The sequence below is a fragment of the Aotus nancymaae genome, unplaced genomic scaffold (genome assembly GCF_030222135.1).
Source record: "Aotus nancymaae isolate 86718 unplaced genomic scaffold, 86718_ANA_hifiasm-v0.15.2.pri h1tg000076l, whole genome shotgun sequence".
Classification (NCBI taxonomy): Eukaryota; Metazoa; Chordata; class Mammalia; order Primates; family Aotidae; genus Aotus; species Aotus nancymaae.
This window is the reverse complement of record NW_026988491.1, coordinates 507,850-532,357: the sequence shown is the minus strand read 5'-3', so window position 1 is coordinate 532,357 and position 24,508 is coordinate 507,850. Positions and strand designations below refer to the sequence as shown.

The window sequence follows — 24,508 nt, the reverse complement described above, 5'->3', positions numbered from 1 at the left end:
TAGCACATAGTAAGGTACCTGTAAAGGTTGAACAAGTTTGTAAGAGAGTGCTTTCTAAACTCTAAGCAGTCAGTGGGCTTGGTGGCTCATGCTTATAATCTCAGCTCTTCCAGAGGCTGAAGCAAAAGTATCACTTCAGACCAGGAGTTCGAGAACTGCCTGGGCAACATAGCGAGAACCCCGCTCTACAAAAAAAAAATTCAAAAGGTAGCCAAGATGGTGGCATGAACCTGTAGTCTTAGTTACTCAGGAGGCTGAGGTAGGAGAATTACTTGAGCCCAGGAGTTTGAGGCTGCAGTGAGCTATGATCTCACCACTGCACTTCAGCCTGGGCAACAGAGCTAGAACTTGTCTCAAAAAACAAACAAACAAAAATTTTAATAAACTACAAGCAGCACACAAATGAGAATTGTTACCGTTACTGACCATCAAAAAATTCAATAGACAGATTGTTTTTTTTTTTTTGAGACAGAGTTTCGCTCTTGTTACCCAGGCTGGAGAGCAATGGCGCGATCTCGGCTCACCGCAACCTACGCCTCCTGGGTTCAGGCAATTCTCCTGCCTCAGCCTCCCAAGTACCTGGGATTACAGGCACACGATACCATGCCCAGCTAATTTTTTGTATTTTTAGTAGAGACGGGGTTTCACCATGTTGACCAGGATGGTGTCGATCTCTTGACCTCGTGATCCACCCGCCTCAGCCTCCCAAAGTGCTGGGATTACAGGCAAGACAGATTTTTTTAATGACCACACAATCATATCAAGATTCTGTTTCCCCAAAATGAAAATATTTTTCTTTTATGTAGTTATTATTTTCCACAAACCACTCATCAAGCACACAGAAGAGAGCTCCATTATCCAAAGTCACAATAAAAACCTGACAACAGGGCCAGGTGCAGTGGCTCACGCTGTAATCCCAGCACTTTGGGAGGCCAAGGTGGGCGAATCACAAGGTCAAGAGATCGAGACCATCCTGGCCAACATGGTGAAACCCTGTCTCTACTAAAAATATAAAAATTAGCTGGGCGTGGTGGTGCATGCCTGTAGTCCCAGCTACTCAGAAGGCTGAGGCAGGAGAATCACTTGAACCCAGGAGACAGAGGTTGCAGTGAGCCAAGATCGTACCAGGCAGAGTGAGACTCCATCTCAAAAAAAAACCTGACAACTAGATTCAAAACCACCAAACTCCACCAGCATTCTGAAGTAGTCTGTAAAGGAATCTTAAATAGTTTATTGCCAACTCTTTGCATTTCATCAGTTTCTTATGTCTTTTACAGAAAAGTCTCTTATATAATTTGCATAGCATTAAACAGTTCAGCACAGGACAATCTACATTCAGATCACAACCCAATTAAGCTAACTACAAATTTATTTTGTGCTTTTCCTACAATATTTTGATAACCCACATTCTGTTTTAATGCCTTTTCCTTTGCAATATAACTAGATATTAAGGTGACATTAAATATACTTGAATTTCACTGGCCCACAAACACATTAGATACAAAGTCATCCCCAAACAGACACCAGCTGAAGGATGAATAAATTTATGGGGTCCTTGGTTTACCTAATCAAAGAGACTGAACCTTTATACTCAAAACTATCTCTTTAAATTAGTTACAGTAGGCAGGGCATGGTGGCTCACACCTGTAATCTCAGCACTTTGAGAGGCCGAGGCAGGTGGATCACTTGAGGTCTGGAGTTTGAGACCAGGCTGGGCAACACAGTGAAACCCTACTGTATTAGTCCGTTTTCACGGTGCTGATACAGACGTACCCAAGACTTGGTAATTTACCCAGGAAAAAGGGTGTAATTGGAGGTATAGTTCCACGTGGCTGGGGAGGCCTCACAATCATGGTGAAAGGCAAAAGGCACGTCTTGCATAGCAGCAGGCAAGAGAAAGAATGAGGACCAAGCAAAACAGGTTTCCCCTTATCACACCATCAGATCTTGTGAGACTTAATTCACTACCAGGAGAACAGTGTGGGAGATACTGCCCCCATGATTCAATTATTTCCCACCAGGTCCCTCTCACCACAGGTGGGAATTATGGGAATGCAATTCAAGATGAGATTTGGGTGGGGACACAGAGCCAATCCATATCACTCATCTCTACCGAAGCTACAAAAAAACTAGCCAGGCATGGTGGCGCATGTCTGTGGTCCCAGCTACTTGGGAGGCTGAGGTGGGAGGATCACTTAAGCCTGGGAGGCAGAGGCTGCAGTGGGCCAAGATTGCACCACTGCACTCCAGCCTGGGTGACAGAGCAAGACTCTGCCTCAAAAAATTAAAAATGAAAATAAAATAAGCTAGTTACAAGAATCATTTCAGAATCCATTTGCCTTTTCATCAAAATCCTTCAAAATCAGGAGGAATACAGAAGAGACTATGTTCTACAGTTGTGGTGGTGTCTATGTGAAATAAGCATTAGAGGACAGAGACTGAGGTCAGGGAGCCTTATGCAAGAGGGGTTGCAGCCTCCTCCTTGTTTCCAAGAGTAATTTTTCTAAAATATAAATCGGACCATGTAATCATCTCATTTAAAAGATTGCAAGGGCCGCTGGGCAGAGGCTCCCAAAGTGCCTGTAATCCTGGCACTTTGGGAGACCAAGGCAGGGGGATCACCTGAGGTCAGGAGTTCGAGACAAGCCTGGCCGACATGGTGAAACCCTGTATCTACTAAAAATACAAAAATTAGCTGGGCATGGTGGCATGCGCCTGTAATCCCAGCTACTCAGGAGGCTGAGGCAGGAGAATCGCTTGAACACGGGAGGTGGAGGTTGCAATGAGCCAAGATCGTGCCACTGCACTCCAGCCTGGTGGCAGAGCAAGCCTCTGTCTCAGAAAAAATGGTTGCAAGGGCCTCTTGCTTTGCCCAATGTCCAAACACCTTAGCGTACTTTAGGGAGCATTTTCAAGGAGGCTGCCTCCACCAGGCCTTGCAGTTATCTTTCTCACACTGCAGCTACACTTGATTTTTTCACTTTTCATGAAAGACACAGGCTCTTCCACAGCTCCATCACTCTGTAAATACCATTCCCTCCAATGCCCTTTCCTTTTCACATGAAAATCTCCTACTCATCCTCCACAACCCAGTTCAGGGGTCACCAACACTATGCAGCCCTCCTCAACTCTGCAGAGGTGAGCCCTCCCACTTCTGTTCCTACTGCTTGCTGTACATCACTGCTGTATCATTTCCCACAATGGACAGTCATGATTTTTATTTTTTTTTAATTGTTTTTATCTTTTAACTTTTGTAGGTACATAGTAGGCAGATATAGTTACGGGGGACATGAGATGTTTTGATATAGGCATGCAATGTGAAGTAAGCAAATCATGAAGAATGGGGTATCCAACCCCACGAGCATTTCTCCTCTGAGTTACAAACGATCCAATTATACTCTTTAAGTTATTTTGAAATGTACAATTAAGTTACTGACTGTAGTCACCCTGTTGTGTTATTGAACAGCAGGTCTTATTCATTCTTTCCAGCTGTTAATGATAGAAGTCTCTGTGTCTTCCACTACCCTTGAAGAGACATCAGCAATCATTCTAGTACTCAATCCCCCACCGTCAACACTGACGCATGCCAAAGGACTCAACATGTCACTGCCAAACGTCCACAAAGGAGTGAACGAAAGAGTATCGTTTTTCTAAATAAACTGGACAAAATGATATAAGCATATTCATATCAGTTAATACTTGCTAAGGATCTGTTATGGGTCTGGAAGTATTCTGGCCACCAGAATACAGAAAGATGAATAAGACGAATTCATTTATACTCAATCTGGACCCACCAACATTATGGAGCCTTCCCCAACTCTTCAAGAATAGTTTCTACAATTAAGAGTGTATATAGCGAGTTAATAAAAAGGGGGCTCTAGAAAATGTGATGCCCTGCCAAAAGTGATATTCCTTTTTAACCTTCGCTGTTTTCAGATTCTACACCCTTGGATTTCAACTGACATCACTGGAAAACGTTTTGTCTCAAATTGCTTTTCTGCCTCTTTAAACAGCTTGCACCAAACAAATGAAAAAATAACCCATAGCAGTGCTTTCACCCTTAAACAACTCATAAATGCCAGTGAAAGAGCAATAACTTTATGATTAATATAAACTGAGAGCTTAAGAAATGTAAAACTTTAAAACTTTATACTTAATATAAACTAAAGCCTCTCCTGAGTCTTTGCATCTAGCTCATAGCTTGCCTATGTGTGTATGTGTATAATTATCTCATATAACATAATTATATATATGAGGTCAGTTGAACTCTGTTCAGTTTTAGAGTTGATAATTGGTGATTGATAATAAATAGTTTTAATACATGAGTAGCATGGTAATCATTATACTCTTCTACCTATCAGTAATAGAAACCTTCCCAACTTAAAAATTAGCAGGGCAGATGGCCAACCAGATTAACATCACATTTCTCAACCTCTATTGCAGTCACACAGTCATACGTCCTAGCACCCACCAATGGAATGTGAGGTGATACGTGCTACTTCCACATTACTTCCTTAAAAGGAACTGTGCACTCCACTTCCTCCTGACTGGGAAACAGACATAACATGGGGCTTGGCTGAGAGGTGAAAGCCCCATAGTGAGGCTAGCAGAGCTGTTCTACAAGCCCAGGATGAGGGATGGCTGTGGGCTGCAAAACTCAGTCTTCTCCCTACTCAGTTCTGAATAGCTCCAAGTCAGTAGTTCTCAACTTCACCTAGACTTTGGGATTACCTGGGAAGAATTCTAAAAATCCTGCTGCCTGGTCCTCTCCAGGGAGAGTCTGATGTAATTGGTCTGTGGTGTGGCCTGGGCTTGGGGGCTATCTCACTTTGGGGTCTTTTGGTTACAATAGCTTAAGCCATGTTTTCATTAATAAAGATGGCCTTTCCATTCAAGTGACAGGGCACAGAGTTTCTCTTTATTTAAGTTTCTTAAATCATCTTGGTCTAAAAAAGGAAATACAAGGCTAGTGCATGCCTGAACCCACAGGTAGTACTGAAGCCTATATCCATGACTTTTTCCTACATAAACACATCTATGATAAAGTTAAATTTTCAGTTAGGCACAGTAAGAGATCAACAATAACTGCTAATAAAATAGAATAATTATAACAATATACTGTTCACAATTTCATGGATAGAAGATTCATTCTTACTTCTTAGAAACCTCTGAATATGCTTTTTTTTTTTTGGCATATGACTTATTCTGTTCTCTTACGTCAAAACTTTCACCTTTTCACTGAAAGGCAGCACTTTTCGGCTTCCCTTTGGCATATATGAACTGCCAACTACTCAGGCGCTTCAGGGCCATTATTTAAGTAAAAGGTTACAAAGGATCTGATGACTAAGCCAGGTACTAATGACTCACAGGCCAGTAGCATCTACACGGAGGATTTCTTGGACAAAGGAATCACGTTCCAGGCAGAATGGTGCAAGATTTCATCTTTCTGGTCAAAATGGTATGTAAGTTAAAACTTATAAATTATCCACTTCTGGAATTTTCCATTTAATATTTTCAGCCCTCGATGGACTGTGGACACTGAAACCACAGATAATCTGGGAACTACCACATGGCCATAACCAGAGCTTTCAAAGCCAATTTTCAAAACAAATGAGTCTTCTAGAAAAAGTACTCAGAAAGATTTTAGGCATTTACTCCCACCTCCCTACTTCTGCCCCCAGTTGATTCGTTTCATATTTGCATATTTCATTACTCATTAACAGATTATTCGTTTTTCTCTAGCATTCTTCTCACGTAAGCTGCCACAGCATTGCTTAGAGAAAACTATTTTTCATAGTTTATAAAAGCTATAATGCCAAATCTGTCCGAATTTGGAGTTAAAATATGTTATAACCTACACAATATTTTTCCACATGCAAATGAATTCAAGAATTTCTGATCTTGTACCATTTGAAGAATCAACTCTTTGCCACAGCTGTCTCTAAAGAGTCAAATACTTGGTATATTAGCTATATCTAATACAGGCTACTAAATACATAGACTCATTGCGGGGACAAAGAGAAGACAGTTCATTCATCTGTTCATTCACCCATGCGGTCATTCAAAAGATAAGTGCTGCATCCTTACCCTGAGCCAGGCATGGAATCTGACCCCACTCACCCCTGCCTTCAAGAAGCCCATGTCTAAAGGGGTTGACAGCAGAGAACATCGGCAGTCCCAACACAGTGTAATGGGCCTGCCTCCACAGAGGCAACCGCAGGATGCCCAGAACCCGGTTCACTACGGCTGCACAGAATCTAAGGGACAGAATCTAAGGGACCATGGGCAAGGCTGAAGTGAGAGAAACCCAGGGGACCTCTTGGGAAGGATCATGTAAGTCCTGTTAGCGTGCACCAAATAACCTGATGGTACAGACAAACCTAATGACAGCAACTAAGGAAAAACAAAAGTACACAGAAAAACGCCAGGCCACAAATAGCCTCCACTTTTGGACTGACTTATTTTTTTTATAACCATGTGAGAAGAATTCCTAAATTACCACCCATGAAATTAACATCCATTTTTCTGTGGCATTTTTAAAGCAAAGTCTTCCTTCCCAGTGATTGACAGATGAAATTACCACTAGCAAACAGGTGACTCCTTTGATACAAATTGCCATACTTCCTGGACACCCAAACACCGTCCAGGCCTTCCTACCCGCTCTCTTCCCCAGGACAAGACCCAGTCAAGATTTTCAGTAAGCACGTGCTATCTAAGCAGATAGACTTACAGACTAAAACGTGCTCCACAGAACGTCACGCAATGTAATTTTTCCGCTTGTCTTTTAATTTGGATTCTGATATCGCTGTCACATGCCAGCTTTTCATTCATGCCCTCGTATCCATTCATCTCCTCCTCTGTGGTTTTCAGGTTTGGGGTTTGCTTAGGAAAGCCATCCATACTCCAGAGTAATAAGAATATATTCCCTTTTTGTATTTTTAACTTTTTTGTTATCTCATTAAATACCCTGGAATTTATTTCTGTGTATAACATGGAGGAATTATAACTTTATTTGATAGACAGCTACCACACATCACTCTTCCTCCTCGACTCGAAATGCCACCTATATTTAACATAAACAAAATTGATACGTGTATACATCTGTGCATGAATATTTACACTGTTTTAGTTGCTAGAGGAATGTTCTATATTACAGCAGATCTCTATTGTTTTACTTTTCCAAAATTGTATTGGTTATTTTTGCCCATTTTTTCTTCCGACGAATGAGCGCTGGTTGGTGAGTTTCTTTAAAATTCTCATTTGGAATGATTCTCATTTGAATTTTGGTCTTGAATTTACAAATGAATGACAGAGAACTGACATCTTCACAATGTCAAGTTTTCCTATCTAGAAATATGTAATAGCTCTCAATTTGCTCAGATTTTTAAAAATTTTTCTGTTAATAAAGTTTTGTTTTTCTTCACACTGGTCCTGTTAGGAATTATTTAGTGAGGCCTGGTTTAGAGTAACACACTTTTTTTTTTTTTTGAGACAGTTTCGCTGTTGTCACCCAGGCTGGAGTGCTGGAGTGTAATGGCACGATCTCAGCTCACTGCAAACTCCGCCCCCTGGGTTCAAATAATTCTCCTGCCTCAGTCTCCTGACTAGCTGGAATTGTACCACCCACCATCACGCCTGGCTAATTTTTGTATTTTTAGTAGAGACAGGGTTTCACCATGTCAGCCAGGCTGGTCTCGAACTCTTGACCTCAGGTGATCCACCTGCCTCGGCATCCCAAAGTGCTGGGATTATAGGCATGAGCTGCTGCACCCAGCCATGAAACACTTATTTTAAAATGATTATTTTGAAATGTTTTCACAAATTATTATTTGAGTAATTTAAAAATAGAAAGCTGTTAACATAATTTTAACAAGAGAGACACTGCAAGGTTTCATTAGGCATGGATAGTATGCTTAGGGGGTAAATTAACTTAAAGCACATGGGCTTTTTTTTCCTGCTAAATTTAAACATCAGAGCCATGACTTAATAGAGATCCATGATCTGAATGAGGTCAGTGAAGTCTTTTGTACTCAGGAAGTAAACAGATACTGTTTTCTACAGTATGATCTCTTACTGTGTTTTCTCCTTGCAATAGCCTTCCTGCATTTTTTTTCCCTCATCCTTCCCTGGCAGGCCTTTAGGTCAAGAAGTTGTAAATCTGTCCACTCTAGCTGGATCAGTCAGGACTCTTAGGTTGCAAATGAGCCTCTTAAAACTCTACTCGCATCTTTGTAATCAGTGTCACAGAGCCTCTTTTTGAGTCATCTAATGCAGTTTCAGAAAAACACATCATCCTCCTGTCAATCCAAGTTGTTCAAGATGCGGTACATTTTGCATCTGTGTTTGATGCTGTCACAGAAATTATATAGTACATCTTAAGTCACCAGTGCTATTACACATGACACTGGGACAACTGAGGTGCCCATCAGCCCTGCAGGGACACAGTTGTGATCTTTGCACCTAGCCATTCTCTACTGTATCAAAAAATTATTGCAAAAGTTTTCAAACATGCAAAAGAATATAATATAGTGAACACATAGACCCATCCATCACTCAGCACCTCATTGGAAGTTATCAAGATTATTATCTGCTACTTTTCCCCACCCTACCTCCATTTTTCTTTTCCTTTCCTTTTCTTTCTTTTTTTTTTTTTTTCCTGAGATAGAGTCGCACTCCGTTGCTCAGATTAGAGTGCAGTGGTGCAATCTCAGCGCAGCGGTGCAATCTCAGCTCATTGCAGTCTCACTCTCCTGGGCTCAAGTGATGCTCTCACCTCAGCCTCCCAAGTAGCTAGGACTACAGGTATGTGCCACCACACCCAACTAATTTTTGTAGAGGTTAGGTTTTGGTGTGTTGCCCAAGCTGGTCTCCAACTCCTGGGCTCAACTGATCGGCCCACCTTGGCCTCCCAATGTGCTGGAATTACAGAAATGAGCCACTATACCCAACTTATCCCACCTCCATTTTTTTTTTTAACCATTTTAAAACAAATCGCAGCCAGGCCCAGTGGCTCACACCTGTAATGCCAGCACTTTGGGAGGCCAAGGCCAGTGGATCACCTGAGGTCAGGAGTTCAAGACCACCCTGGCCAACATGGTGAAACCCCGCCTCTACTAAATACAAAAAATTAGCTGGGCGTGGTGGCACATGCCTATAATCCCAGCTAATTGGGAGGCTGAGGCAGGAGAATCACTTGAACCCAAGAGGCAGAGGTTGCAGTGAGCCAAGATTGTGCCATTGCACTCCAGCCTGGACAACAAGATCAAAACTCCATCTCAATCAATAAATAAATAGAAAACAAATCTCAGACCACATGTCGTTTTAGCCTATTTCAGTTTGTATTTCTAAAAAGCATGGAAATTTTTCTCATATAAACACAGTCTATTATCACGTCCCAACTCCACCTTGGAATTAATAATTACTAAAGATCCAATGCCCAGTCTCTAACCACATTTCCATGACTCAGGAGTGTTTTGTATAGCTGGCAGGTTTCAATCGGGATCTAACCAAGATCCACACATTCATCCGATAGCTCTATCTCTTAAGTCTCTTCCAATTGAGAGCACCTGACTGTCCTAACCCCTCACCTTTATCTGCAGCGAACCCGAGGAAGCCGAGGAAGCCATCACGGGATGCCCCTTTCTGTACGTCACTTCCTTATAAGGTCGTTCATTGTTCCTCTGTCTCCATATTTCCTATAAACTGAAAGTTACCTCAAAAGACTTGATCATATTCGAGTCTACCATTTGGGGGCAGGAATATTTTGAGATGGCTTTGGTACTTTGTATTGCTTCGTATTGAAAGGTACACAGTTATTTCATCCTAGTGATACAAAAATTACTTAGAAAATTCAATTGGTGACAGTCTGATCTCTCCATCTGAAATTCCCCATTAATCTTTCATCTAGTGACTTCATACACTGATGATCTTTGCCTAAATCAATATTTTCATTAAGAATTGCAAAATTGTGTTTTTTAAAAAACAATTCTACCAATCCTTTCACATTACTTTGCAGCCATTCTTCTATAAAGAGGTCCCCTCATTGGCTGGACATAGTGGCTTACACCTGCAATCTCAACTCTTTGAGAGGCTGAGGTGAGCAGATCACTTGAGCCCAGGAATTCTCGACCAGCCTTGGCAACATAGTGAAACCTCATTTCTACAAAAAAAAAAAAAAAAAAAAAAAAAAAATTAGCCAGGCATGGTAGTGTGAGCCCATAGCCCCAGCTACTTGGGAGGCTGATGTGGAGAATCAATTGAGCCCAGGAGGTTGAGCCTGAAGTGAGCTGTGATCACACCACTACTGTACTACCGTCTGGGTGACACAGCAAGTGACAGAGCAAGAGCCTGTCTCAAAAAAAAAAAAAAAAAAAGAATTCCCACCCCACCACCCCAACCATCAACTAGGGTTCTGAATACCCTAAAGCAGTTTTTACAGCAAAGGCAGGATAAATCCTTCTTTACCTTTTCAATTGCCACTTTTCATAGACAGAGTAGGTACCTTGCTTCTACGGCTGGTGGTGATCAATGAGGTGTTCTCTTCTGTCTCACTTGGGAATCTCTGGTGGATAGCATGAGCATCTTAGTTTGTTACTGCAGTCATAATCAATTGCCACAATCTCGGTGGCTTAAGCAGAAACTGATTCTCTTACAGATCTGCAGGTCAGAGGTCTGAAATGGGCCTCCCTGGGCTAAGGTCAGAGTGTCAGCAGGGCTGTAGTCCTACATGAAGGCTGTAAGGGACAGGCCATTTCCTTGCCTTTTCCAGATTCTAGAGGCTGCCCACATTCCTCGGTCCATGGCCCCTTCCTCCTTCCTCAAAAGGCCAGCAGTGGCTGGTTGACTCATTCTCATGTCACATGGCTCTGACACCAATTCTCCACCTCCCTTGCAGTAGCACCAGGACCCACCTAGATAATCCAGGATAATCCCTTCATCTTAAACTCAGCAGCTTAGCTGCTGTGATGCCACCTATATGCCTAATGCCCCTTGTCATATAACATGGAATCTATGATATCTTATCTTCTAGGGAATTAAGTCAAAGTGTCCAGTGAAATTATGCTACTGGAGCACTTCCTCAGACCCCTGCAGTTGATCATCTTTACTGAATGAATACAATGCATTTTCAGACTGTGTTACTAATGTCTGTAATTGACAATGCGCCCCTACTCAAATCTATGAGCCCCCTCCTCATCAAATAAGATTACCAAGCAAAAGACAGTCTGAAAGCTTAAAATACGCTGAACTTAGAATCAGAAAACCTGGGTTTGAAGCTCAGCTGTGCTGTTTAATATCAATGCAACCTTGAGCAATTAACTTCTCCCTGAACCTGAATTTTCTTCTTCTAAAATAAGATGATGAGTATTACAGGGCCACTTCCAAGAATCTCTAAATAAAGAAGAAAGCTTGCTCTCTAAGAATACAAACTTTAAATTAATACATAACACAAAGGGCCAAGAAATGCCAACGGTTTCCGGTCTGGGCAGCTTTGGCAGTGGGTTCATGAACTGTATTCTCAAATCCAGTTGAGGTGTGCCCACCAATTACAATGGGAAGCATGAAAATACAAAAAGATGGCTTGTTCCGAAGCCACCCATCATCGGGGATTTCAAGTACTGGACATCCCGTGTAAGCCACCCCTATGGAGGGGCGACTTCGTCCCAAGTAACCACCTGAGCCATCCCACTGTGGGTCTGTGTTCACTACACCACCTTCTGATGGTCATTTTGCTTCCCATAAGGGCAACCCACAAGAGAGAGAGCTCCACCCACACAGATGCTGGGCTCCTAGGCTCCTGGGAAGCCGGTGTTTAATACAATGTAGCAAACAGGACATTCTAGTTACAGTGTAACTTTTCAGATAAATTCCTGTGTAAGTGAGTTAGTGCACTTCTGGGAGGGGGAGGCTCTTACTTAGTAGGATTCACAAAAGGGTCTTTAACCTTAAAATAAGAACCAGAGGCCTATAAGAAAAGAATGGTTTAGTCAGGCAGACTTGGCTGATTATGTGAGTTTCACAGTAAGAGACAGATGCTTAGTACAGTGATAAAATAAAATCTAGTTTCTGAGTGGTTGAAAGCCACTCCCTGCACTACATTCAAGATAGTAGTATCTAAGAAGAAAACCAGTTGTCCCCAAAGAGATGAAATATACCTCTCAATGTCTCCACCTGGATGTATCTGGAGTAATTTTTTTTCTTTTTAAAATTTCTACCTACTGCTAAGCATAACTGCAAAAACTAAAAAGAGTTAATATGTATAAAACACTATCTACAAATCTCAGTGGGGTTTTCTTAAACTCTAAATAAATGACCATCTACTGAAATAAATGACCACTTACTGTCACCGGGTTTAATGAGCTAATCTGTGTAACTATAGATAATCTATGTAATATAGATATTACATGAGAAGTCCAGCAAGTTGGCCTCTCACTAAGATCATTTCAATACTGACCCAATTCAAAACCCAGTTCTAAAGCCTAAGTTTTCTGAAAGTAAGGGAAAGAGGGTTGTGAAAGGCTAGAACCACTGAGCACTTCCAACTTGCCCTGCTTTTTCTATCTGCTCCACCATCATCTATGCTACCCCAGTTAGTCATAATCATAGACCATAACGCTTCACCTAGAACTGTCATCTCACAGGAAGGAGTTTCCACCACCAAAATAAGCTTTTCTTATAGAGTAGCCTGAATTTTTAAAATAATTTGAAACATCAATCCAGCATCAAGCAGATCACCTTACTTAAAGGACAGAAATGCAGACAGTCAAGGTAGTTTTCCATGCAGAATGGAAAAGCCAGTCAACTAAATGATGAAACCCTAACACATCTCTATCCACAAAAACTCTTGGTTTTGCTTTGCTGGAGGGATGAAGAGAAACAACAAAGTCATTGACATGCGTGTCTCCTCATTCATTGCTTAGAAACTGCTATTGTGCATAGCAAAGGCCTGGAACCAACCCAAATGCCCACCGATGACAGACTGGCCAAGGAACATGTGGCACATATACACCATGGAATTCTATGCAACCATAAAAAGCGATGAGTTCGTGTCCTTTGTAGGGACATGGATGAACCTGGAAACCATCATTCTCAGCAAACTGACACAAGAACAGAAAATCAAACACTGCATGTTCTCACTCATAGGCAGGTGAACAGTGACAACACATGGACACAGGGAGGGGAGCATTACACACTGGGGTCTGTGGGGAGGGGACTAGGGGAGGGACAGCGGTGGGTAGGGAGTTGAGGAGGGATAACATGGGGAGAAATGTCAGATATAGGTGACGGGGGGATGGAGGCAGCAAACCACATTGCCATGTATGCACCTATGCAACAATATTGCATGATCTGCGCATGTACCCCAGAACCTAAAGTACAATAAAAAAAATAAATAATAAATATATATATATATATATAGTGCAATTTTTCCCTTCTATACTTATTGGGATGTTTTGCATAAATAACAAGCTTTTCTCCACTGCCACTGGAAACAAAACAGAAAGAAGCAGGTCCAAAATGGAACAAAAAGATAGCACAGAAATTCTGCATGCTATTCTATACTTACTGGTGATAACAATATTTATTGCATGATTCTTTTCCCAATTACAGTGTTATAATATAAAAAAAAGTCAAAGAAAACACTTGAAAAGAGTAAAACCAGGTTAAAGATGTAAATTAAAGTCCCTTGATCTTACCCATTAAGATTCATTCCATTTTAAGTGGAGAACAGACCCACCACCACCACCAAATACCTCATATTTTTTTTTAAAGTTGTTTCCAAAATACCATCACAGCCTTAGACATTCACCAAGGAAAATCAAAGTCCAATATTTAACAGCTGTGTGAATGCCATTCCATTCAACTTTTAGTTTTTGCTTTTTTGTTTTTGGGTGTTTTGTTTTGTTTTGTTTTGTTTTTGTATTTTGAGACGAAGCCTCACTCTATCAGGCTGAAGTGAAGTGACATGATTTCAGCTCACTGCAACCTCCACCTCCTGGGCTCAAACGATCCTCCCACCTCAGCTTCCTGAGTAGCTGAGCTGGAACCACAGGCGCACACCACTCTGTCTGGCTAATTTTCTGGCTAATTTTCTGGATTTTTGGTAGAGACAGGGTTTTGCCATGTTGCCCACGCTGGTCTCAAACTCCTGAGTTCAAGTGATCCTTCTGCCCTGGCCTCCCAAAGTGCTGGGATTACAGGCCTGAGCCACCACACCCGGCCTCATTTTTAATTTAAACTCTTATCAGAGGCAATAAAGATATGGAAAATTTAGAAGAAATACACCTGAAAATATAACCAGACATATTAGCATCTAAATAAGACAATAAAGATCAATGGACTGACTTAACGACACAATGCACAAATACTAACAGCATATTATTCAAGAAAGTTTTATTGCGGACATTGAAGAAACGTGCTATCAGGCCAGGCACGGTGGCTCACGCCTATAATCCCAGCACTTTGGGAGGCCGAGGCAGGTGGATCACAAGGTCAAGAGATCGAGATCATCATGGTCAACATGGTGAAACCCCGTCTCTACTAAAAATACAAAAATTAGCTGGGCATGGTGGCACGTGCCTGTAGTCCCAGCTACTCAGGAGGCTGAGGTAGGAGAATTGCTTGAACCCAGGAGGTGGAGGTAGCAGTGAGCCGAGATCGAGCCATTGCATTCCTGGGTAACAAGAGTGAAACTCTGTCTCAAAAAAAAAAAAAAGAAAAGAAAGAAACATGCTGTCTTCCCCAGCCAATGGGATTTTGTTTTATGTTTTGAAACATACCCCAATATCCTATGATTTTTGCAGCATATTTAAAGCTCACTTCCTTTCTGAAATATTTTAGTCCATAATTATCTAAGAATTATATAGTGCCTAGTATCTACTTACCAATCAGCAATGGCAGCTGTTGTCATAATGCACATGTAACCCACACCTAGCTTCCAAACTCTGATGGATATTGAAAATATCCATCTCCTAGGCAAACTGGTATAATAAATTTTAAATCATTTAAGGAACCAAAACATTTCTCCTAAAATGGAACTTCAGAGGGACTCAACTACACACTTTAAATAGAATTTATTACTAGCTTTGCCATTACTAAATTAATTATGATAATTTTACAGTTCTCTTCTTGGTCTTCATAAATTTTGATGTTCTCACTCAGCTCAGTAATGTTCAGACTAATGAGCACAGATTACACACAGCAGTGTGCATTATAAGGAGTAACTAAAGGAACTGGGACGGCTTCCTATAAAAGGCATCTTGAGCTAGAGGAGCGGCCTTCAAATATTTGATTATCTGCCACATTTGAGTGGAACTAAACTTCTTTCACACAACCACAAAGGGATAAGAGATCAGTGCACAGACGGTATTACAAGAGAGCTTTCTAATACCACAGTGTCCGAAGATGCTCATCAAAGATGCCGTGGCTGGATATTAGAGAGGGAAGTCAGCCATCAAAAAGCATAACTAGATTGGATGTCTCCCAAGATCTTTTCAAACATGAGATACTACAATTCTACGTCATTAATATATAGTCTGTTAAGGTCTGAGGAAGACTGAAATGAATTGCCTTATGCACAATGGAGCCAGCTGCTTTTAGACCATGATTTTTGGTTCACTTTTCTGAAACAAAGACCTCTAAAGAACGAGTCAACTCTGCTAATCGCCTGGTTACATCTAGTTAAGTAGCATGCTTGTGAACTCTTACGCACTGATACCACCAGCCCAGAGTCTACAGGATGCCTAGATGGATGTAAGAAGGAAAGGAAAGAAAGGGAGGGGAGCAAGCAAGATAGAAAGTGTGAGTGAGGTGCATGTTCTCACTCATAAGTGGGTGTTGAACAATGAGAACACATGGACACGGGGAGGGGAACATCACACACTGGTGCCTGTCGGGGGTCGGGGGCTAGGGGAGGGACAGCAGGGGGTGAGGGATTAGGGGAAGGATAGCATTAGAAGAAATACCTAACGTAGATGACGTGGGGATGGGTGCAGCAAACCACTATGGCACATGTAGACCTGTGTAACAAACCTGCACGTTCTGCACATGTACCCCAGAACTTAAAGGATCATAATTAAAAAAAAAAAAAAGGAAAAAGAATGAGTGAGGTATCATGTATAGAAGGTTCAAGACACACAGTACCACAATAAGCAGCTAGAGGAAGAAAACTGAGAAATCTGGCAATTAACCTTCTTATGGGTCTGAGGCTCAACAATTGCTGTTCTCAGTTCCAGCCAATCATCCAGCTTTTCAGAAGTCCTGCCTCCCAAACCCACTCCCTCCTCCCTCCAAGCACACGGCACCAGGGTCTCCTTGCAAGACTGCCTTAATATTTGCTACTATTTTGTACCTTTTTAAAGGTGTACTTTTATCTCATACTATATAAAATCTCAACGACAATAACCCTATAGTACGTTTTTAATCATTGCTTTTAATATTTCTTCCCATCTTTTTTCTTATCTGTGTCTGAAATTCAATATGACTAATTTTTAATGTTTCCTATTATTTACACATGTATTGCATAGACAGAAAATGCTCACAAGACAGATTTTTATTGGGACATTTTACAATCAGAAAGGAATAGATACTGTATTTTACAGATGGAGAAACTAAATACAGCAAATCGAAGTGAATTGCAGAGGTCTCACCGCAAGTAGCCAGTGGAATCAGATCCTTACACCTGGCTCCTGATTTAGAACCTTCACTTACATGACAGTTTGGCAGGTATTAGGGATGGCACAGGAAGACGAGGGGCCCAGCAATGACAGTGGCCTTCTGGTGCCCTAAGGATGGAGGTCTTGGCTGCCTATTTTCATATCAGCATCTCTTCCTGCTCCTGACACTGTAGGAGAGGGAAATGGTAGCAAACAAGAGTACAGGTCCAAGGCTGGATCAAGCTGACCTTCACCAACTACCGATCACAAAATCTTTTCCAAAAATAATTTCACTGCGTTCGCCATGGGCTCCTTCTATAGTGTCCTACATAGAAAGTATCCAAATATGTGTATGCTCCAGTGGAAGCAGAGAGGACCCAAAAGAAGGCTTCCAAAATTAGAAGACACATTTACAGGATATGAAGAGCCAAGTTATTACTTATTCTGCATTTCAGACCCATACAGCAATCAAAAAGGGCCCAGGGGTTGCAACTTCTAATCAATGATAAAAATAGAAGGGGAAGAATAAAAAAGTAAGAAGTAGGAGAAGCAGAAGGGAGCCGGGATATCCAGTCCCATTAGCATGCAAATTACTTACCATACAAATAATTTTGCAATAACAGAGTAAAAGTTGCCAAATTAATCATTTCCATTTCCCCATTGCCAGTGTCCAGGGAAGAAGAAGAGACACTGATAGCCAGGCAGACAGCCCACTTTTTCACCTACAGTGGAGTCCACAGATATGTGATTGTATTAACAAAGGAAGATTATTTGAATGAGAAAGTGACTTTTATTGCAAATAAAGCTAGAAATATTGTTTTTCCCTTTTACTCTTTTCCTAGAAATGAAATTTCAGGAGAGGGGACAGCTCAGGCTGCCCCTTTTCTTAATAAAAAGACGGTAGAAATCCTGTTTTGAGGTTGGGTGGTGAGATGGTGTATTACACAATTTCTCATTAACACCAGCAAGAGTGCACGGCTTGTGTTAAACAGAATAGGCATTTAACCCTCAAGCTCATGGGAAATAAGGAACAACCTGCTTATTCACTTAATCATAATTACCGTTTTCACAGGTCCCAAAGGAATAGCTGTTCTCTATCAGTCTCTGAGGACTGGCAGCTGATCGTAGTACAAAAAAGGATTTTCCCCCAAATAAAAAAGTATCTCAGTTTCATCCATTCCTTGCAAAACAAGACACGAGGGAGTTTGTTATTCCTTTTCGGTGAGGCAGCCCAGCAAGACCCTGGGCTGGGGAAAGACCCTGAGCCGAGGGAAACCTGGGCTTCATTCCTGCCTCTGCCACTGTCAGGTGTCACCTGGGCTGAGCTTTTGACAGTCCCTGAGTGTCTGCTCCTTCTGTTAAACAGAGCTAATGCAACTTACCTGGTAAAACTATCGTGGGGACAAATGAACTAATTATGCCAACTGCCTGACAGAGGATAAACTCTCAATCAAAGGTAGTTATTACATTATTAGTTCACGGACATTAAACCCTCTCCCTTGCCAGGGCTCCAGGGACCCTAGGGAGGTCAGGCATCCTGCTGGCTATTTAATACTATTTGGCATTTCACTACTCTGCTGGCCAGCCACTGACCGAAAAAGACCTGTGCTTCCCTTCCTCAATCCTTGACACCATCGTCTGATAGTTTCCATCCTTGTCCAAACAGATATTTGGCAAAGTCCAACTCAGCGTACTGGGAGAAACACTTTAAGAAGCTGTCTCTAAGAACGCATTGCATGTAAAAGCTGGAACTGCTTGTACCTCAGAGAGCTCTATGAGGCTCTCAATTCGAAGCATTTCACAATGCTCAGCTTCGGCAGATTCTAGATCCAGAACTGATTTCACCAGAACATCCATTTCTAAGAACTGACAACTACGTGCAGTCCTTGCATCTTCAAGTCACTGGCACGAATTAACTTGGACCAAGAATGAAATAATAACTGAAAGGCCAGAACAAATTACATTTTGAATGTGTACCTTAATGAAAAGGAAGCAAGAATGCTACCACTGTCTTACACATAGAAATACTCCTATCAAGCCGGGCGCGGTGGCTCATGCCTGTAATCCCAGCACTTGAGGAGGCCAAGGTAGGTGGATCACCTGAGGTCAGGAGTTCAAGACCAGCCTGGCCAACCTGGTGAAACCCCATCTCTACTAAAAATACAAAAATTAGCCAGGCGTGTTGGCGGGTGCCTGTAATCCCAGCTACTCAGGAGGCTGAGGCAGAAGAACTGCTTGAACCCAGGAGGCAGAGGTTGCAGTGAGCCAAGATTGCGCCATCGCACTCCAGCCTGGGCGACAACAGCAAAACTCGTCTTAAAAAAAAAAAAAAACTCCTATCAATAATAAGGAATACTTCATTTCTAAAGGCTATTTGTGCTTTCAACAGGGACTTTTCAGTTCAAAATTAAGCTATGAGCACAGGAGAATGAAGACGCAGAAAACTCTATAGCCTAAACAGAGGGGAATACTTCAAGTCATCCAGCAATCACTTACTAATGGGAGCTTGAAAATCACTGAATAAACTCCATGTCCAGTAAAGAAGAAAACTGTGCCACTTTTGAAGATCAATTGCACGTGGTGGCTACATAAACAGAAAGATGCAAACTGCCACATCACTATGTAGACTGTTTAGATAGTTCTTCAAAGAAAATCACTAACACATTATTGTAAAACACTTACCAAACATAATGTGTTCTATGCATTAGTCTATATTCTATAGTAATTCTTTGTTATTATTCTATATTCTATGCATATAGATAATAAAAGTCATCCATACACTATTTGTCCATGGTTAAATAAAATCTTCGAGCAACTACACTTTAAAGCAAAAATCCTTCTTGGCTCAACTCTGTATTTCACACAAGTCTATAAGTTCCACGAAGGAAGCGGCTGTGCCTGACTCACTGAAACGGCTTACAACTATGTACTGAATTCATGTAATAAACAGTATTATAAATGTCCTTTAAGGACTGTCAATGCTCCTAGAAAATTATAAAGAATCTTTAAAATGTTGTTTCAGACCTTCCTATCATATTGTATGAATACTTTGAAAGGACAAGCTTTGTAATAGGTAATCCAACATTTGCAATGTCCAGTAAACAGAAATGAGACTCCAGGGGAAAGATTAAGTCAACGTTACTCAACCTCTTTCAACTATGTGTGATTTCAAGTCATCTGAATTTCATTCTGTTTTTAAAAAAGAGTAACAGTAATACAGCCTACAGTAAAAGCTGTCTGAATCATTCCAGGGCTTAAGATGTTGACCCTTTGTAGGCCTTTGCTTATGTCCTGCACATCTAAATGCTCCTGCTTTAACTAAGCCTGCACAGGGAGTCCGTGGGTCACAGTTTACTACTCCCAGTAGGTCCCATTATCAGCTACATTAGCTCAACAAACATTTCAGTAAACTAAAGCAGCTATATCATGTGGACAAATAGTCAGATTTTCCAGGATTTGCACTCATCGGTTGGTTAATTAAATAACGTGTCAACATAACAAAATGTTTGCCTCTTGCCATCTCAGAGAAGCAAAATCTCCCCTGGGCAGAACGTTCCATTTTCTGAGACTCTCCTGTAATAGGCAGGAAACTGCAAACCCAGTGTTTCATTTAAATTAGCTATACAGTTCGTTCTGTTGCTATTCTGTTTAAAACTGTGGGAAAGGCAAAGTAACTAAAATAAGGAAGCACAAAGAATAGTGACTGCAAACAATTCACTGGAAATAAAAAAAATCACTAGTGATAGACCAAAGGCAAATTAAAATGTATGTTTCTCATTCAGATACTAAAAATACAAATCTGAACATCTCTTTCAAGAATACCAAAAACTGGTGATCACATGGCTCGCTCTATAACGAAGCTGAAATAGAAACTCTTATCAGAAAACATTTGACCTGTATCCCTTTTACCAACAGCATGAAGTCATACCAGCCATACCAGCCATTTAACTCACTACACTGAGGCATTTTAACATGCAATTAACTTTCTTACAGGATCTAGAAATCCCACAACCCCCAACCTCCAAATCAAATAGGTAGGCTGCTAACTGCCATCCAGTGGTAGACAGAATTTTGCAAGATGTTTTACCTGATAATCTCAATGTAACAGAATCTAACACAGCACAGGGAGTGACTGTTACTATGTAAATGGCTACATTACAAAATTAAAGCCAAAGCCACTAAGTAGAAAACAAATTAGATACTCAGGAGGAGGTTCCAATGGCCCAGAGTCTGTTTTCAAAAGAGCAACAGAATAACAATTACTGAAGGGCTGTTTCCTAAAATTACTCTCTGGTTGATATTTCTCAATTTTAAAATGTCATGAGAAATATGCTAGCTGCCACTCACTCTCCCTTAAAAGAAAGCATTACCAAAGAATACCACCAAAAAACAAAGGCATTCATACTAGGAAGTGAACACCCTAAGCACAGAAGTATGTTCTTTTTTTTTTTTTTTTTTTTTTTTTTTATTGCATTTTAGGTTTTGGGGTACATGTGAAAAACATGCAAGGTTGTTGCTTAGGTGCATACGTGGCAGTGTGATTTGCTGCCTTCCTCCCCTTCACCCATATCTGGCATTTCTCCCCATGCTATCCCTCCCCAATTCCCCACCCCCCCGCTGTCCCCCCCACTCCCCTGGACACCAGAAAAGCAGAAGTCACATTAAGTTCCAAACACCAAGAAGAAAAAAGAAAAAACTGAACAGAAGTTCCTAATTTTGGTAATATTATATACTACCCCAAAAAAAAAACTGCCCATGAGTTGAGATTTATCAGTGTTATATACAGAAACCCCACATATTCAGAACTCCCTGCCTTTGGGTGATGGGGGGACACTAGGAAAGAGAAAAAGGAATTTAGCCGCCTTCTATCACATTTATAGAAATGTACAGCTTTTTCGGTGAAATTTAGGTTTGATATGGGAGTTCTTGTTCTCTAAGTAAGTTTCCCATTTGACGGAAATTTTAAGCAGCATTGATTTTTTTCAATTAGCTTTAGATATGCTAGACTCTAGAATAGGGGTGTTAAATTCACCACACTGCAGACAGGTTTGCAGTTTTCCTTGATTTTCACTACTCGGCATTGCCTATCAAAGAGTAGCACACCCTGCAAACCCAACAAGAGGCGTGGGCTGAGGAGGAAAAGCAAGCCAAAAATATCTAGCAAGCATGTCTGCATTTGCACAATTTAGCTTTTCACAACAAATAACAAGGGAACTGATATTTTCTGTATCATAGGGCTCATAGACGGACTTGTAAAAAAAAATCATATGATGATCACCTAGCATTAGGTAACATTTAAGCAATCTTGGGTGCCTAACACTTGAAGCACTGATGATTTCAAATGAATGAAAACTTTGGTTTAGATTCCAATATTTCACAGAATTGCATGGTTTCAAATTCTCCACAAAGAAGGTGCCTCTTTTGAGCATCAATTCCAAGAGCTATTTAGCATCAAGGAACCGCATTAGCTGTACAATTCACGATGATGTTAATTAGGAAAGGAGCTAGGAAAAAAAAAAAAAATCACCGAAGCTTTGATACACTAAAGTCACTATTAACCTGACGAACTATTTTTTCTGGGGAAGTGCTAATGATATGAACTAGCAAAAAATGTTACTAGTTCCTTAATAATAAATCATTTAAGAGAAAATTGCAACTTGGTATAGAACTCACCGAGTCCCTCGCCAATTCAATTGGGCCCTCCTTTGATAATTTAACAACAAATTCCTTTCTGGAATCACCCATTCCAGTGCCTTTTTAAGTGAATTCCATTTCAATTTTTTAATAAAGTGCTACCAGTAGATCTGCAAGTTGAGGAAAGCAGCTCAGGTGACACACTTGGCACCAAAAAGAATATTGAGTGGTTTAAAAATCCTGCCTGGGCACAAAATAGAAGAGGAGCCTAGGGAGGTGACTAGACTTATGGACTTCAAGAAGAGCAAGCACTGAAAACAGCAGTTTAAGGACCTCCGACAGCAAGCAACAAGCCTGCAATCCCCAGGTAAGCGGCCCAGAGGGAGCTGAGCGGATGGAGTTGCAAAGGGGGACCGCAGAGCCGGGGAAGAAGGAGGGACAGGCAGGGAGCCGACAGGGACCACACCAAAGCAACAGGAAGAACCCCAGGGATGGGACGGGAGAGGTCAGGGCTGAGCGGGAGGGGGCGACAGGGATGGAGCTGGTCCAGCCAAGGCATAACCGGCCCTTCGCCGGGGCGCTCGCTGCGTGCAGGGCGCCGCGCTGGGTACTTTGGAGCGCTCTCTCCCGGAGTCCCCCCACCGGCCCTCCGATGCCCCATTTCAGAGGCTGGAACCACGAGGCAGACCCCGCAACGCCCGCTCAGCTCTGTCACCAGCCCCGGGGGCAGCGGCCGCTCAGCGCCTGACCCTCCCGGACGCAGGGGGTCGCTGGCGGCCGCAGGGGGCGGCGGCGTGGGGCCCGGCGCGGGCCGAGGCAGCCGGTACCTGGGCTCGGGCAGGACGATCCTCTTGCTGGCGCGGGCGGCCGGGGTCGCCTTGCTCTTCTCCATGGCCATCAGGTAACTGACATCGGCCAGGACGGCCTCCAGGTCCGCCATGTTGGCAAGTGTTGGCGGCGGCGGCGGCGGCGGCTACTCGGGACCCGGACGGGACGCGCGCCCGCCGCCGCCGCCCGCGGCTCCCCGACCTGGGGGGGCCGCCCCGGGGCAGCCCCCCCTCCGCGCGCCCCCGCACCGCGCGCGCGCCGCGCGCCCCACAAGCGCCCCGCGCGCGCCGCAGGCTGTAGCCCGTCGGGGTCGCCACGCGCCTCCCCGCTCCGCCCCCTCGCGCGCCGCCCGCCGCCCCGCGCACGCGCGCCGCCCCCCGCTTCTTCCGCGAGGGTCTGCGGGGATCGCGCGCCCGACGGTCCGCGCTCCGCGGTGCCCAGTCCCAACTGCCCGGCTCAGCCCGCGCCTCCCGACTGAGTCTCTACGGTCGCCCTCCCCTCGAGGTGGCCACGAGGGACTCCTCCTCCTCTTCCTCCTTCCCTCTGGCTTCCCCTCCCCCTCCGCCGCCGCCGCCGCCTCCTCCTCCTCGTTCGCTGCGCGGACCTCCCGCCCCCGGCTCCATGCGCTCTCTTTCATCCAGAGAAGCCCTGGGCCGGATGCCCACTACCCAAGGGGCATCGGGGAGCCTCTGCGCCCTGGACACAATAGTTCTCCAACTGGACAGTGTCAACCAGCATCCTCCGAGAGGTCTGGGAGGGCCCCGGAAATGCATGTGTCCCACCTGTCCCCGCAGGTGATGATGAAGCCCCCTGCCCCAGCCCGAGCTACCTGTGAACAGCACCCGGCGGGCCGGGCCCCTTGCTCCTGACCCTGAACAGCGCCCCAGCCCCGCCGTGAGACTTCAGCGAAGAGTAAAAAGCTGAAGAAAGTTGCGTGTCTCAGGCTAAGCAAAGTGGGGGGAGGGCTCCCCGGCTAGGAACAGCTGCCCTTAGGGAGCCCCCCCGATGGAAAAGCTCTCGGCTTTAGAAGATCGCCACTCCCTTGCACTCAGGTGAGAGGTTTTAGTTTGGGTGTTGAAATGGGTGTTGAGAAATAGGGAGAGAGTATTCCAGCCCTTAGGGTTTTATGATCAGTACCGGCGACAATTAGGGAGCATCTACTGCGAGCACACTCGCACCACAAGGGTGATTTAGGGAAGTGGAAAAGCTAGATAGAGCCCAAACACCGAGACTAGGGGGAATTTCCAGCTTCCTGATCTTCAGCCTCGGTGTCTTTCGTCATCACTCCACCCCGCTGCCTGGGGTTTTCTGTTGCTTCTTATTTTTCTACAGTGTACACACAAGTCCACATTCAGGATCCATGTGACACTCAGGCTGGAGTGGTGTTAAGGGACACG

General features: G+C 43.1%; 1 protein-coding gene across 1 annotated transcript in view; it reads right to left on the bottom strand.

Annotated features, from left to right (window-relative positions):
* GRK3 (G protein-coupled receptor kinase 3) overlaps positions 1–23,251 on the bottom strand; it is a 163,133-nt gene extending 139,882 nt beyond the window's left edge. Inside the window, exon 1 of the mRNA XM_021666189.2 lies at positions 23,111–23,251. Within this exon, the coding sequence (XP_021521864.1) occupies positions 23,111–23,223 (113 nt within the window). The 5' untranslated portion in view covers positions 23,224–23,251. The remainder of the gene's footprint in view (positions 1–23,110) is intronic.
* Between the last annotated feature and the right edge of the window lie 1,257 nt (positions 23,252–24,508).